At 40.8% G+C, this 14,648-nt stretch overlaps 1 protein-coding gene across 2 annotated transcripts in view; it reads right to left on the reverse strand.

The window, feature by feature from the left end:
• The window catches only part of OSBPL2 (oxysterol binding protein like 2), a 75,728-nt gene that overhangs the window by 16,772 nt on the left and 44,308 nt on the right, over positions 1-14,648 (reverse strand). For both annotated transcript variants that reach the window (XM_072110973.1, XM_072110974.1), the window contains exons 2-4: positions 11,629-11,772; positions 5,933-6,065; positions 1,630-1,705 (exon numbers count right to left, since the gene is read on the reverse strand). In XM_072110973.1, the coding sequence (XP_071967074.1) occupies positions 1,630-1,705; positions 5,933-6,065; positions 11,629-11,665 (246 nt within the window). In that variant the 5' untranslated portion in view covers positions 11,666-11,772. The remainder of the gene's footprint in view (positions 1-1,629; positions 1,706-5,932; positions 6,066-11,628; positions 11,773-14,648) is intronic.

Here is a 14,648-nt window from a genome sequence, read left to right on the forward strand (position 1 = left end):
ATATCTTTACATACCCTATTACTGATAAAACATATAAACTGAGACATCATATGACATGTAGTATATGTTTTTATATGTCTATGCCCGAAACTGTACATAGGTGAAATCACAACGGAGTGCAGACTTAGGTTTAACAATCACAGATCATCGATCAATTCCAAAAAAAAAATAGAATTACACCTGTCCCCCGTCAGTTTAGGGAAGCAGGTCATGATATTTCTCAGCTCAAGGATGTTATCATTGATCATATCCCTCCGTTAAGACAGGGCGGTGACAGATAACATCTACTCAAAAAACTATAAACTGAGTGGAATTACCGTCTACAGACACAACATCCCACAACATCATCAGGATGAACATTGATTTTGACTTGGGCCTCCTGGTCTGAATTATGTCATGAGTTATGTCAAAGATATCATTGATTTCAGTATAAGGATGTAATTTACTTAGGTTACTACGTAACTATTTTCAACTTATTTTGTTATTTTTCTTTTTTATAGATCCACTGGTGGTTGAAAATGGACATGACATCCGACACCTTGGGATACCCTCATCTATGGACTATGCGTTTCTCTTTGATTTTTTGTATACAGGACCTTGCATATGAAAATGCCCAAGTTATGTCTTATTGCTGTCTTTCACGTTATAGTAAATTTTGGCTTATTTCTGAAATATATGTAAACCCTAGGTTTATATAACTACTGATTTAGTCCTTTATACCTTAGGTGACACCAAAAGGGGTTGATTACCTTGAGTGTTTCATACACCGATTGCGGCCAACCTAATATAGTGGGCTGTCACCCGTATGGTTTTGGACAACACGGCTGGCCTTAAAACCGGGGTACACACTGTGCACTATAGTAAGCCTTATGTCCATGATGTAGAACGTAAAAGCTTGAATTTCATACTTATGGGCAACTTTCCTTTAATAAAGATGGCGGCTCTGCACACGTACAAGGCTTCATAGTACACTAACCGGGTGATGTCATCTTGCAGTCTGGTCCTTCGGCCTAAACTTGGTCCGTTAGATAAAAAAACTTTACGTACACAAATGTATATATTGTTCACTACTGTGAACTATGTAATGGATCTTCTCACTGATGTATATATTCATATATTTAAAAACTTTTTTTTGTATCATATGTATTTAATGTACACCTGTAACAAACTATGTTACTAATTGCCTATGCCACTTCCTGGGAGCGTATGTAACATTCACTTGTATGCTTGAAAATAGCTCCATTGAGGGGCTGAAACAATGCCACAATGAGTGAATAAATAGATTTTCCAGGAGTGCTACCTTGCTTTCTGTTTTTTTGGTTTATCCATGCTTACCTTAGAGTCGGGTTAGGGGAGGCTTGCACCCACACCGGAGTTTATTCCAACATAGTGCTGCGCTACTCTACAATTTTCACCAAATATCTGATTTTCTCACAAATAAATGCAAAACATACCACCAAAAAGGTCAGGAAGGTGAAAAGTGGCTTTGGCTGGCGATAAGGGGTTAAATTAAATGTCAATGCGTAAAAGAAAATAATAACAGGAGAGTTGCATTTTAGATGGCAAAAATCTAGGAGAGAACACATACATATGTTTATAATATAGAAAGTAGAGGCTTTTCAGTCTTACCAGTCCAATGCACTTCTTCAATATGCTCCATACACTGAAATTATTTCTAGAAAACATTGGGGCAGGCAAAGTGGTCCTGAGAAACAAAACAAAGAAATACACTTGTTAGGAGTTTAATATACAGGTGGTCCTCTACTTAAGGACACCTGACTTACAGACGAACCCCTCTGCCCACTGTGAGCTCTGGTGAAGTTGTCTGGATACTTTACTTTCAGACTGCAATGATCAGCTTTAAGGTGTCTGTAATAAACAATTATTGATAATCGTTGTTCCCATCACAAAAATCAAATTGTCACGGGGCCAAAAAATATTTTGTGTCTGGAGCTACAAGTATAAAATATACAGTTCCGACTTACATACAAATTCAACTTAAGTACGTTACCCAGGGGCTGTCTGTACTATGAATGCCACTAGAAATAGTCATCTCTCCTCAGGATACACTAAGTAGGCACACTAGGCTACAGCGTGCCATGTCACCTAATGGTAGTAAATTATAGGTACACAGCAGCCAACAATAAAACTGCTGCTGAGATTTGTGTCAGCATTGTTATCCTCTGCAGATGTTAACTGGGAAAATATGCGGCAATTTGGAACTTAACATGTAAATATCCCTTCTTTTACCAAGATACCTAACAGGGGATGGGAAACATTTTGCCCAATTTACAAATCCCATATACCCTAGTAGGGAATATTCATGGATTGTAATTTGTGGATCAAATTTAACAGGGACAGACCCTAAAAATGTGGACCACTGGTGTGCGAGATCTCCTAAATGTACTGCCGCACAGCTCTGCCCCCTTCTGTAGCCGGATTCTGGCTAATAATGCAAGGGTCACTCAAGGAGGAGGTTCTGTGCTCAAAGCAGAGATCTCATCCAACTACAATCCTGAAATAGAAATGCATTTTCACAGTCCTGCTGCTAACAACAACAACAAATAGTCTAAGAAATCATGATACTGAAGCAGATACCATGCATTGAATTAAGAGGAGACCCCCACGGGATAGGGCCTAACTTTGCTTCGTGGGAAAACCCCTTTAAGAACACCCCACTTAGAAATGACTCGTAGTTACAAACGTTCCTCTGGATGTTGGTAATTTACTGTACTTTAGCCTTGGGCTAAACAGCTATAACAGTTATCAAATGTCTCTGCAATTAAGCTTCATTGCTAATCCTGGTTCTAATGACAATGAAACATTTTTAAAATAAAATCACAGAGACCAAAAAAAATTTTTGACTGGGGTTACAATTATAACGTATACAGTTCCGACTTGCATACAAATTCAACTTAAGAACGAACCTACAGAACCTATCTTGTACATAACCCAGATTAACATGCCTCTACCTCTATAACTTTGTATGAACATTACTCATCAGCAACGACTTTCAATTCTGTATTAAGCCTTTATTCTACATTATTAATATTGTGTCACATATTACAGCAGCGGAACAGAGCAAGTTTTCACATTAGTCCCAAAAACCTATAATCCAATACCCCTGAGCCTCTACACAAATCAGAAATCCAAGTGTCCATCAAACAAATCAGAATCTACAAACACTATGCAAATGTTGACCGGGATAAAGCACAGACTTACGGACCACCGTAAAATTCACCATTTCTTTATATATGATTTTCATTGTACTTATCCTGAGTTACATCCTGTTATTAAATCCAGAGCTGCTCTCACTATTCTGCAGGTTGAGCCAAAGTGCACATAAATTTCATTACTTTTCCTGTACTGTACCCAAGTTATATCCTGTGTTATATACTCCCTATTCTGCTGGTTGCTATATACATACATTTCATTACTTGTCCTGAAATGATCCTTCGTTACTTCCCACAATAATCTTCAGAACAGCACTCACTATTCTGCTTATGGAGTCACTAATAATAACAATAATAATCTTTATTTATATAGCGCAATCATATTCCGTAGCTTCCACACGGCTACACATGTGAACTGGCACAAAAAATTCCCAACTCGGGGTGCATGTAAAGCTCCACATTAAGCAATAGTCCAATAAAAGGTAGAAAAACGTCAGTCACCGGCCTCAAGGACAAAAAATACTTTATTGAAGGGAAGTCAACAGTGCAGGGGTGATGCACGAGAGGTTTGAGAATGAGCACACCACGAGAAACGGCCCTTTGTCTACCTGTGGCGTGCATCACCCCTGCACTGTTGACTTCCCTTCAATAAAGTATTTTTCGTTCTTGAGGCCTGTGACTGCCGTTTTTCTATCTTTATTGGACTATTGCTGAAGCTTTGGAGGTTGGGTAGAAGTCTGATAGAACGGGTAGGGCATTCCAGAGAATTGGTGGAGCTCAGGACATGTCCTGATCTGAGTGGGAGGTTCAAATTGTGAAGATCTTTGTACATACAATACATTGATTATCTGGTGTCGATCCTAAGAGTTCTTTCCAGTATTATTCTCCAAAGCTACTCTTACAGTATTATTCTCATGGTGAAATAAAATATTTATCCATGATCCCAAGGAATAGCCTGTATTATATTCAAGAGATGTACTACCACACTTCTGCTGGAATCACTGTGGACATAAATGACACTATTAATCATTCATTTTATCCTATATTATACTCCAGAGAAGGATTTACTACGCTACAGGTGAAGTTAATGTGTACTCATATTCCATTACTTATCCTGAACTCACTCAACCTGAGTCATACCATGTAATAAACTCCAGAGCAGCACTTATTATTCTGTCCAATTAGATTGCCCTAATTAAGGCAGTGGTATGGTGTTCCTGGACCCTCCAGAGCTACACAGAAGCAGCCGGAAAATTACAAAGACTTTTTCTGTTGCTAAATTTCTTTAACGAAAACTGTACATTAATTTGATAAACTAAATAACCAAATGTTTAGATGCAAAATTCCTACCATTAACAAGTGGAGTGAGGCCATGTCACTTATAGGGAAATGTGTCCCAAACCAAATTCAAGCATCACATAGATTAATTTAATAGGAGTACACACAAACCAGGGATTTAGAGTTAAATCGAATAATAAAAATGTATGAGACACAAAATAAATTTTATATTAACGTTGCAGGACAACCTTCACCTTGATCGTTACTGATCACACACATTTACTTGAAAATGCATACGATTGGGTTGAGCCCTGCCCCAGACATTTGCATTGCATTTCTTAACGCAATGTAAACGCCCCCTTATGACCGCACGCTAAACATTGAATTCAGATAATACAGTACTTTCAAGAAAAGAAAAAAGTATTGGTATCGCACTCCACACCCCTGTAGCCTCTTTGTAGCCCTCCAACCCCATCTTCCGTGCGCAGCTCGCTGGAGCTTCGTGCACGCATCCGTGAAGCCAATGGGTCTGTGCATGCGCGTAGCCATCAACTTCTCAGATGAGGTTTTTCTACTTTAGTCATGCCTTGCTTTAGTTTGCAAAATATGGAGAATGAGATAGACCAGTGGTGGCGAACCTATGGCACTGGTGCCAGAGGCGGCACTCGGAGCCCTTTCTGTGGGCACCCGGGCCATAACCCCAGCATGAAGTTCACCAGGCGGGACTCAAAAGAATCTTCCTACAGAATCTTCCTACAATGATAGATGAATTTGCCCTCCTCCTTTCAACTTGCGTAGGTGTCTTTAGGAGGCTGAACGATTGAAAGTTATCAAAGAACAAGAAGAAATAAATTACTGCTTAAATTGCTGCACTGGCACTTTGCAATAAATAAGTGGCTTTTGGTTGACGTTTGGGCACTGAGGCTCAAAAAGGTTCGCCATCACTGAGATAGACAGTAGATGTAAAGGGCTAATCTAGGAAATCCCTTTAATTACTTGCTATGTGATAAAGAAAGAGATGGGCGATCATTTAGATGGGTTATCAATAAGAAACAGGTGGGGTCCCCCACCTATCCCCTGATCAGCTATTCCCATCTATTCCACTAGGTGTGGAACTGGACACAAATTCTCTATTTCATAAAGACAAGCTTTTAGAGAAGGGTCTTTGTGGATTTCTCTTATAACCTTCTATAATCTTCTTGTGATGCTTCTCTGTATTTTAAAGAATATCAGTACATTAAAAGAAGTCTGCAGATTCCAAGATACAGTAAGCTATAACTTAGTGGGTGTAGTAGTTCTCATCAGACAGCATCCATTAGTATGTCCTAGCTGCTGGTATCACAAGACATCAATTTAAAAATTTTTTTTTTTTTTTTTTATGGCTGATACCAGAGAAGAGGAGACTATTCAAATGCAAGAGAAATGAGGTTGTGGGTTAAGCATTCCTTCATAGATAGCAGATGAATTAAAAATAGGCCTACCTGTGTTTCTTCACCCCATTCTCCTGCGGACTCCTATCTTCATCGCCTTCCATGTTCTGGTTGGTGAGCGTCATATCTGTGATCCGTTGGCTGGTGTCCGCAAACTCTCCTGAAGAATTATCAGAGTCTGTGCCTGTCAGAAAGAGGAAGCCAATGTTATGTACAGCTGACACTGAACCCTGCTCTACTGTGAGAAAAACATGAAGGTCAATCCAGCTTTTGTGTATTTTTCTCTGACAAAGTCTTGTGTGAGTATTGTGCAATAAGTGAGTGGTGCCCTGTACTGACATGTCACGGCTAAAGTCCAGAAATAAACCGACAAAACTGCTGCCTCAGCCTCAATATTTACATTATATATATTTTACATATTCACATGATCCTGCTAGGCACATCTAGTCCCCCAAACCAAGGTCCTACCTCATTTACAGTAGTGAGTTTTGCCCGATGATATTGAAACGAGTCAGCCATAAAATTAACCCCCCATTCTGCAGGGTAATCCTGTGAGTCAGCAAGGTGTTCCTAAACTAACCTAAATCAGGCTGCAACACCCCCTTCATCCTTCATTGTCTTGTAAGCCCCCAACCCGCACACGCCTCTGCTAAGCTGAAGCCCATAAAGGGGTGTGAATGACATGTGCAGGAGGCGTGTTTACAAAAAGACAGAGCAGGAAGGAGGCGTAGCAACCTGACTCCGGTCATCTTAGGAACACCCAGCAGACTCAATTCACAGGATTACATTGCAGAGTGATGAGGGTTCCTTTTATAATTCACTGGAACCGCTGACTCATTTCAATATCATCATGCAGGGCAACTCAATACGGTAAATGTGGTAAGACTTTCGGTAGGGGAGTGAGTTAAGAACCCAACAAGTTACTTTTAAAATATCCTTAAAGTCCACTTTCAACAGTTTAGCAAGATTGGAGTTTCTGTATCAGTTCATCAAGGTTTTACTAGATCTTGGCTGGAAGCAAACCTGGGAACCCTACCATCAGTGGATATAAAATCCTCCAGGGGAAGAGAAGTAGTAGGGCAGAGAGCAGAGGTCGCAGTAACATTTTTCTAGAAGAATAATAATACTCCTCTCGCTATTTTTGAGGAGCATTTTCAGCCGAGGAGGAGTATAACATTTTCAGTGATACAAATATATGACTCCCATTGTTTTTGGGCTTAAGTAGCCACTTGAGACAATTATACTATGTTAAATCATGTATTAAACAAGTGGTGTACAACCTTTTCATGGTCTCCTAATAAATTTAAAACCACAGAGTGGCGCCAGCCCCATACCCACTTTCTCCCGACAGAGAAAGCCGTGACTGACGCTGGAGCCAGAAAGCCAGACAGCTCACTACTTTTGATGGCTCTGTGTGTGCACACGGCCATTGGAATGGGAAGGGTTACTTACCGCTCCAGCCAGAGGCTGCTGTAGAGCATCATGTGACCTGGGCTCTGGTCACATGACTTTCTATTGGAGCCGAGAGCTAGTGATTACGGCTCTGCTTGAGCTGTCGCATTAGGCTCCACTCACTAAGAGGAGTCGGCTCTTCTGGCTCCAGTACGGCTCCCTATTAAATATATAATCGGGAGCCACAGGCCAGTCAATCAACCCACACCACTCTACTTTTAACCGGATTATATCGGGTTAAAGCGGGCAAGTTGAGCCGGTTAGGGACATGGGTTAAGTTAGCCAACGGCTCACTTACGGGAGCCAGCTCCCATCATTCACAAACAATAGACTCGTTCACAAACGACACATCACTACTGGCCAGCTCCACACATTTAGGTGCTTGGTGGTTTTTCTGGGGAGTAAATCAGCCTCTAAAAATGTCATAGACGGAATGCCACCTCCATAGTGGCACAATGTATCCTGCGATTAAGACGACATATAAAGTGAAGCTGGCCGGGCACAGCAGAAGGCAACTAAATACTAAAAGTTTCCCCAGGGTTTTACATAGGACTGCAGTAAGGCACCAGAAGTACTAAACAAACTGTCCTGTAACATTCGAATCAAACTACCCAACCATACAATGTGGTGTCCTCTTAAAAAAAAATTCTGCTGATGCCCCCAGTCCGTTTTCCTTGCAGCATGTTATGGGAGTAAAGTTTTATTGTGTCCAAGCAAAAAACACAATGTTGTCTGTTATTTATATTTAATAAAATAGATTAATAAAATGAAGATTCGGGTTTGCAGAGCGACTCTGGCAGAGCCTTCAGTGGATGCAAAGCAGCTCATTTATTTATTCATTTATTATCTGTTTTGCATTTTCTGACAAGACCTGAAAGTGCAGCCCCCTCTGCTGAATATCTAGTACATGGTAATGTGTCAGCAATGATTCGGCTGCCGCACTGTACGCCTGTCTGGCTGCAGATAAATATCTACAAAACACATACAAGCTATGAGGGGGGAGGCAGAACAGGGCCAGGAGAAAGAGAAAGGGTAAGAGCTAAAAAGGAGAAACCCAATGAGATTATACAGCCAGTATTTACATAAAAGAGGATTGTATGAGGCGGGGGAACAATAGAAATATTTCATTTAAATCAGACGGTTTGGTTCATTATATCAAACTTTTCTTAAAACTTTGCATTCTGCCATCCCTCCAGCAATACATGGAAAACCATCACCTTTAGTTAATTGGGAAAACTCACTAGGGGAAGATGTGATGGTGACCAACACACATTTCACCTCATGAATACATAATGCATTCTACAAGTAGCCAAGCAAAAATGATCAGAAAAGGTTAAATGCAATGAGATTTAAAGGACATTTAGGGAGGGGGGGGGGGTAGACGGTCCCTGAACATATACCTCAGGGGTGACGGGGGACTGCTGCTGGCAGGCTCCGGGCCATCTTCTATACTGAAATATGCAGTTATAAACTTTATGCAAATGAGTCGGAGGCGCTCACTGTTCAGCTACACTCCGGGCTCTGTCGGAACATGATTTATGCACGCCCCCTCATCTATATACATCCTAGTAGCCGGCTGTGTGATGTCACACAGCTAATCTTGAGAATGCGCGGAAACTACCGTCCTTGCACATCTGCCAGGAGTGAAGCACAAGAAAAACACAGGTGCAGAACCAGTAGGCGCTTGGCCAGCTGAACGGAGAGCGCCTCCAGCTCATTTCCATAAAGTTTATAACTGCATATTTGGTGTAGAAGACGGCCTGGGTCAGCAAGAGGTCCCCATCACCCCGAAAGTAACAAGCATACGTTTGGGGACAGTCTACCACCAATAAATGTGGTGGTAGAGGTCCTTTAGAGAGATGGTCAGATATAAAGGGGTCGTCAGTGATAAAGGTCCGATCATTGGGGGTCTGACCCTTGGCACCCAATGAGATGGGTCCCCATTTGCTATGAGCACGTAGGCAGTGCAACTAGTGAAGCCGAGAGCAAAACACCATTACCTCACTGCACTTGCTCTGGATACTGGGCAACTGTGCAGTACAGTGAGGTGTATGAGTCTTGACTTCACAAGGCGCACTGTATCAGAGGCGAGCTGTATTAATGCATGTTGGTCGCCTAGTGGTCCCAAACTACCCCAAGTACAGACAGGTACAGAGGACAGCCATAGGGAAGGAGATGAAAAATAATTCACAGCGTTTGTATTCTTAACTTTACAAATTAAAAAATTAGTCTAGAAAACCGGACCAATTTTCTAGAGAGATTTTGAACTTCGCTGGTGCATCTGGCATTTTAATGTGGAATGGGTAAAAAAAAAAAAAAGACAATGGAGTATAAAAACCACTAGTGTAATGGATATTAGTTTGTCCACTGAATTATTATACCTGCTGCTAATCCTAGACTGGATTATCATGTTACTTTGGTGCGTTCAGAATAATCCAAGCACATAACATTTAGTAACCTGTTCTGATCTGCATATCCCGCGCTCAGAGATACTTCCTCTCACCACTGCACTGGGTTATTAGCCAAGATCTGCACATATAGGTTAACCCTTCCCCTGCATATACTGTTATAGTCACTCTTATTTAACAAAGACAAAGCCGAGAGAGCGAGAAAAAAAAGACACTGAATAATTTGTCTGATGACCGATATTAGCAGTTTTTAGGCATGCACCTTGCTGGGAGCACGGCCGTGCTTAGGATAGATAGTTGTGTTTGGGTCAGCGTTTCTAATGGATTCTTTTTCCCCCCTGTTTATCCATCTACTATTGTATATCTAGTATCCGTTGTTTATCTGCATTTTTGCCTTTTATGACTTTATACTTGGATAGGATTTGGCTATTTACATATTAGTTTATATTGCGCCATACTATTAGTGCTCGTCCTTTACACATTTTACATTAAAGCACTTGTAACAGGTCTCATAGCTTCTATTAAGTTTTAATGAACAGTACTATAGCGCCCAACATTAGGACGCTATGCCATGCCTTCCATGGTATTATAGGAGGATGTTCTGCCTTCAAATGATTTATCTATGGGTTCCCTTTGCATACAACATGCAGTGGATGAAAGGTCACACAATAACAGCAATAGTAACTGTAATAGATAAGCTCCAGCACAATTGAGCAAGTGGAAACCTTGAGTCAGGATGGTTATTTGTTTTTCAGGCCACTGCTATAAGGGAAAGGACAGTACAGCATGTAATTTCTTCTCTGCAGCTTTAGAACCTCATGTGTTACAGAAATAATCCTTACAACTACATCACTGTAAAGCATTTTGTATACAGTATAGAATTAACATACACTGACAACTTGGTCAAATTCAAGTATTATGACAAACTAGAAATACATAAGTGGCATAAGCAGAAATCAAGTGTATATCATTGGTGATGGATATCAGATTCACATTGAGTGGCATGGATGAGAATCCTCAGAGCGGTAGACACATAGGGGAAGATTTAACACTGCTTTTATGCCAGTTTTACTGCTAAAAATTGTGAATACGTCACCTCCATGCCATGTGGGCGTAGCAGCCAGTGGAGGGGGCGGGCATGCCTGCGTTCTTTTGCAAAAAAAAAAAAAGCAAACTTTCGCTCACTGGTTCTAATGCAAAACCACGACAGGTTCGACAAGGGGTGCATGATAAATCTACACCATAGGATTTAGATGTGATTAAAAGGAGTTTTCTCTTTAGCTTTATTTAGCCAAGCCCAACTCACAGAGACCGCGTTGTACATTTGCTAGTGGCAGTGCATGGTACTGCGACACAGTCACATTGAAGTGAATGGAACTGAACAGCTGTTGGGCCTTATGGAATTGATCCATGTCATGTGGAGACCGCTGCAAACAACCAAAAAAAAAAAAACACAGAATGAAAGGAGATCCCACGTAATGAAATCTTTCGAAAGAATACGCCAGTCACAAAATGGGTGTTAGATGATGCTGTGCTGCATCTACAAAGGACCTACTCCTATCAGGAACAAAAGGGCAATATCGTAATAACAACCTTCTTTGACTGTCGTACTGCGAGGTTTTGTAACTTCTCCGGCCCAATTGAAATAACAAAACCCATCAGCACCCATGGACCAGAGCTGCCACCTGCTACCAATTCTTGCTCTGCCCAACTGACCCCCTGAAAATCCCCCCCCCCACAATTAATGAATTCATGTCTCTTATCGGTTATATGTGTGTTATATATACTTATACCTAGTCCTGGCTCAGATGGTGTGCGCACAATGCAATTTCCCACAAGGGGTCAATAAAGTTGTATTGTATTGTATAGTACATGTTGTCTATTTACCTGCGACGGCATCAAAAAACTCCTCCTCACTGTTCATCCTTCTCTACTGGGTTTCAAGCTCTTTTGGGTGGTTACTGCATCTTCTTTAGGCCTTGGTTTTCCAGCAGGGAGCGATATCTAGAACTGTGCTCCCAAATACTGGACCTGAAAAAGGCAATAGACAAGAAGATTCCAGTTAGCCAAAACGTATAAGGGACCATACAATACAGGATGCTATATGGCCCCTCCTACCCCAAAGAGGGGTAGGAGGGGCACATTATCATTTTATGCTGTAATAAAGGGGATTCTTCTAGACCTGTGAAAAACCCCGATAAACAACACAACAAAATGGAACATTAATAATAATATAATCAGCATTACAGACTAAACAGCCCGTATATCTCACATTGCAGGTAAAAGTAACAACATTTTAGTTAACTTTTCACAATTTTATTACAGTTTGCAAGCGGACATAAAAGGCCACTGGGTGTCATATGTCAATTACATAGGGTGCCCATAACCTCCATAGGTAGGTTAACTGCTGCAGATCAGCCATTCACTAATAGGACTAAGCCGAGGCCACTAATTTTACCACAGAAACCTGGTAAAACCTATATTTTTTTTACTCGAGTATAAGCTGAGTTTGGGGTTTCTAGGCTTATACTCGAATATAATAAATATATATATAAATAAATATATATGTCCCCAAAAATGTATGTAATGACAACCAAGAACAAGAGGGCAACAAAGTTAATTAGGGGGATGGCTGGATTAAAAAAGACAAAAATGTGAAATTTTGGAATAAAGACTGGTTAGACTGGGATTGAGACTTGGGAACTCTCTGCCACAATATGTTGTGATGGCGTTAAACACGATTCTAGCTATGTTAAGATCAGGAAGGGAATGGGTCAGGATGTTTTCCCCACTATAGGCATCTGCCTTATGCAAGTTATTTTGCCTTCCTCGGATCGATGTAGGATTATGAGTTGGACTTGATAAACAGGTCACTATTTACTAGTCTGATACTAGAGGAGTAATCTTGTGCCTTTTTTGATTACCTAGTCTGCAGTAAGATTTTGACACAATTCAGGTGCATATTGTCAGGGCCTTCCATTTAACCATGCACCTGTATCAGACAAGTCAGAAAACATGTCAAAAGTAATATGGCAGGTTTTTTTATTCCAATTAGCTTTCAAACTTCAGAAATCTGTCCAAACGTCAGGAAAGGAAATAGTGTGTTGGATATTTTTAACTAGGTAAAATGGTTAGAAGTCTTTAATTGATGAACAGTTAATATGGACTGAATACTGTAGGACTGCGATAGCAAATCAATTCCTGGACAATACTCATTCAACATGTGACCAACCATTAACTTGCTTCAATATAATACGTAGTGACAGCCCTAAGGCAAAGTTCCATCTGAACCGGAGTCTAAAGTGGGATCTTTTGGGCTCTTTTAGGATTTTGGTCATTTTAACATCTGGGACTTCTGTTATTTCCCCTCACACTAATATACACTAAGTACCACAATTTCAAGGGGGACTGAAAGGAACCAAACTCTGCCACGAGAATATGAGAAGATATAATGAAGTTGTACAAAAAGGTCATGGGATTCAACTATTGGGACATGCGGCAGTGATCAGTAAAGAACAGGAATTTTACTATGTGTAGCAATGGACTTTCCGTGGTAGCGATCACTTTTTAATATATTGGGCAATGATATTTCTATAAAGGTGTATTTCCATAACAGGCATTTATCCTCTATTCAAAGACTAGTGGACATAGTGGGAAAGACTGCTAGAACAGCATTTGTCCTTAAAATGCCCCACAATGCCAACTTCTGGCATCAGATTGTCTGTGTACCATGTACTGTAGTCTACAGAACAAGAGGCACATTTACATACCCAGGCCGCTGGACTTCACCGAAAGTCCATTATCCAACGATTCACTAAGATTGTGCGCCTGATATCCTGCATGTGTCACTTCCCCGCTTAGGTACGACAGAGTTCAATTTGAATGTTAAATCCTGCTCTCAGTCCGATCAGTCGGAAAGTCCGACGGCCCACCCCCTAATGTGTCATTGGAAGCAGGCCCAGCTGCGCCAAAAAAAGGATCACGCATGCCAAAATCCCAGTGCAGACAATTGCCGAAAAAGGCGCACAGTCCAACAAAAAAAGTGAGCAGTGCCACCCTTAGTAAATGAGCCCCATAGTCTGCTTATCAGGAGATCAGACATTTATACCCTACCCTGAAGAAAAATACAAGAGTTAGCTAGTGGAGAAAATTTAAACTGTAGTTTAGGCTGGTTGCCCAGAAGAGAGTTTGATGCATGTTTGACACGTCAAACTTGCATTGTGAGCTGCTTAAACGTCCCGCCTGACGTTCAGAAACCGGAACTGAACTGACATGCAGAGTTTAGTTCCGGTTTCTGAGCATCGGGCCGGACTTTCAATCAAGCGGACAATGTGAGTTTGATGAAAGTTAGATGCAAGTTAGATGCTCTCCTACATTCGACTGCAAATAATGCAGTCACAGCCCCTCAAAGAGATCTCCTTGTTCTTGGAGTCTTTCCAAATATATAATCCTAATCTAAAATAATTAAATATTCTTAAAAACATCACAGGAATGGTTGGCAAATGAGATGTCAGCCCACAAGCTGCTTGTAGAAATCCCCTGTAGGCATTTACACGACGATTCATCCTTTCAATGACTTTTGCGGTAAGATTTAAAAGAAACTTACTTTTCCAGAAAAGTTTGCCTCTCGCTACAAGCTACAAGCAGATGTTACCATGGAAACCTGTGTTGTTTTAATGGGACAGTCATTTTAATTTCCCATGGGATGGGAAGGGGGGGGGGGGTGATGACAACTCCAAAATACATCTTAAAACAGAAAAATAGAAACAGATTTCCCCTGGGCCAAGATGTACAAAGGATAGAAATCTCTCTGACTGGAAAATAGAGGAGAATAGTCCGAAAATAAAGGAGAAAATCATGCACCTCTGCAGCTATTTACACAATTGCTGACCAGGAAAAATTGTATT

The sequence above is a fragment of the Engystomops pustulosus genome, chromosome 6, assembly GCF_040894005.1.
Source record: "Engystomops pustulosus chromosome 6, aEngPut4.maternal, whole genome shotgun sequence".
Classification (NCBI taxonomy): domain Eukaryota; kingdom Metazoa; phylum Chordata; class Amphibia; order Anura; family Leptodactylidae; genus Engystomops; species Engystomops pustulosus.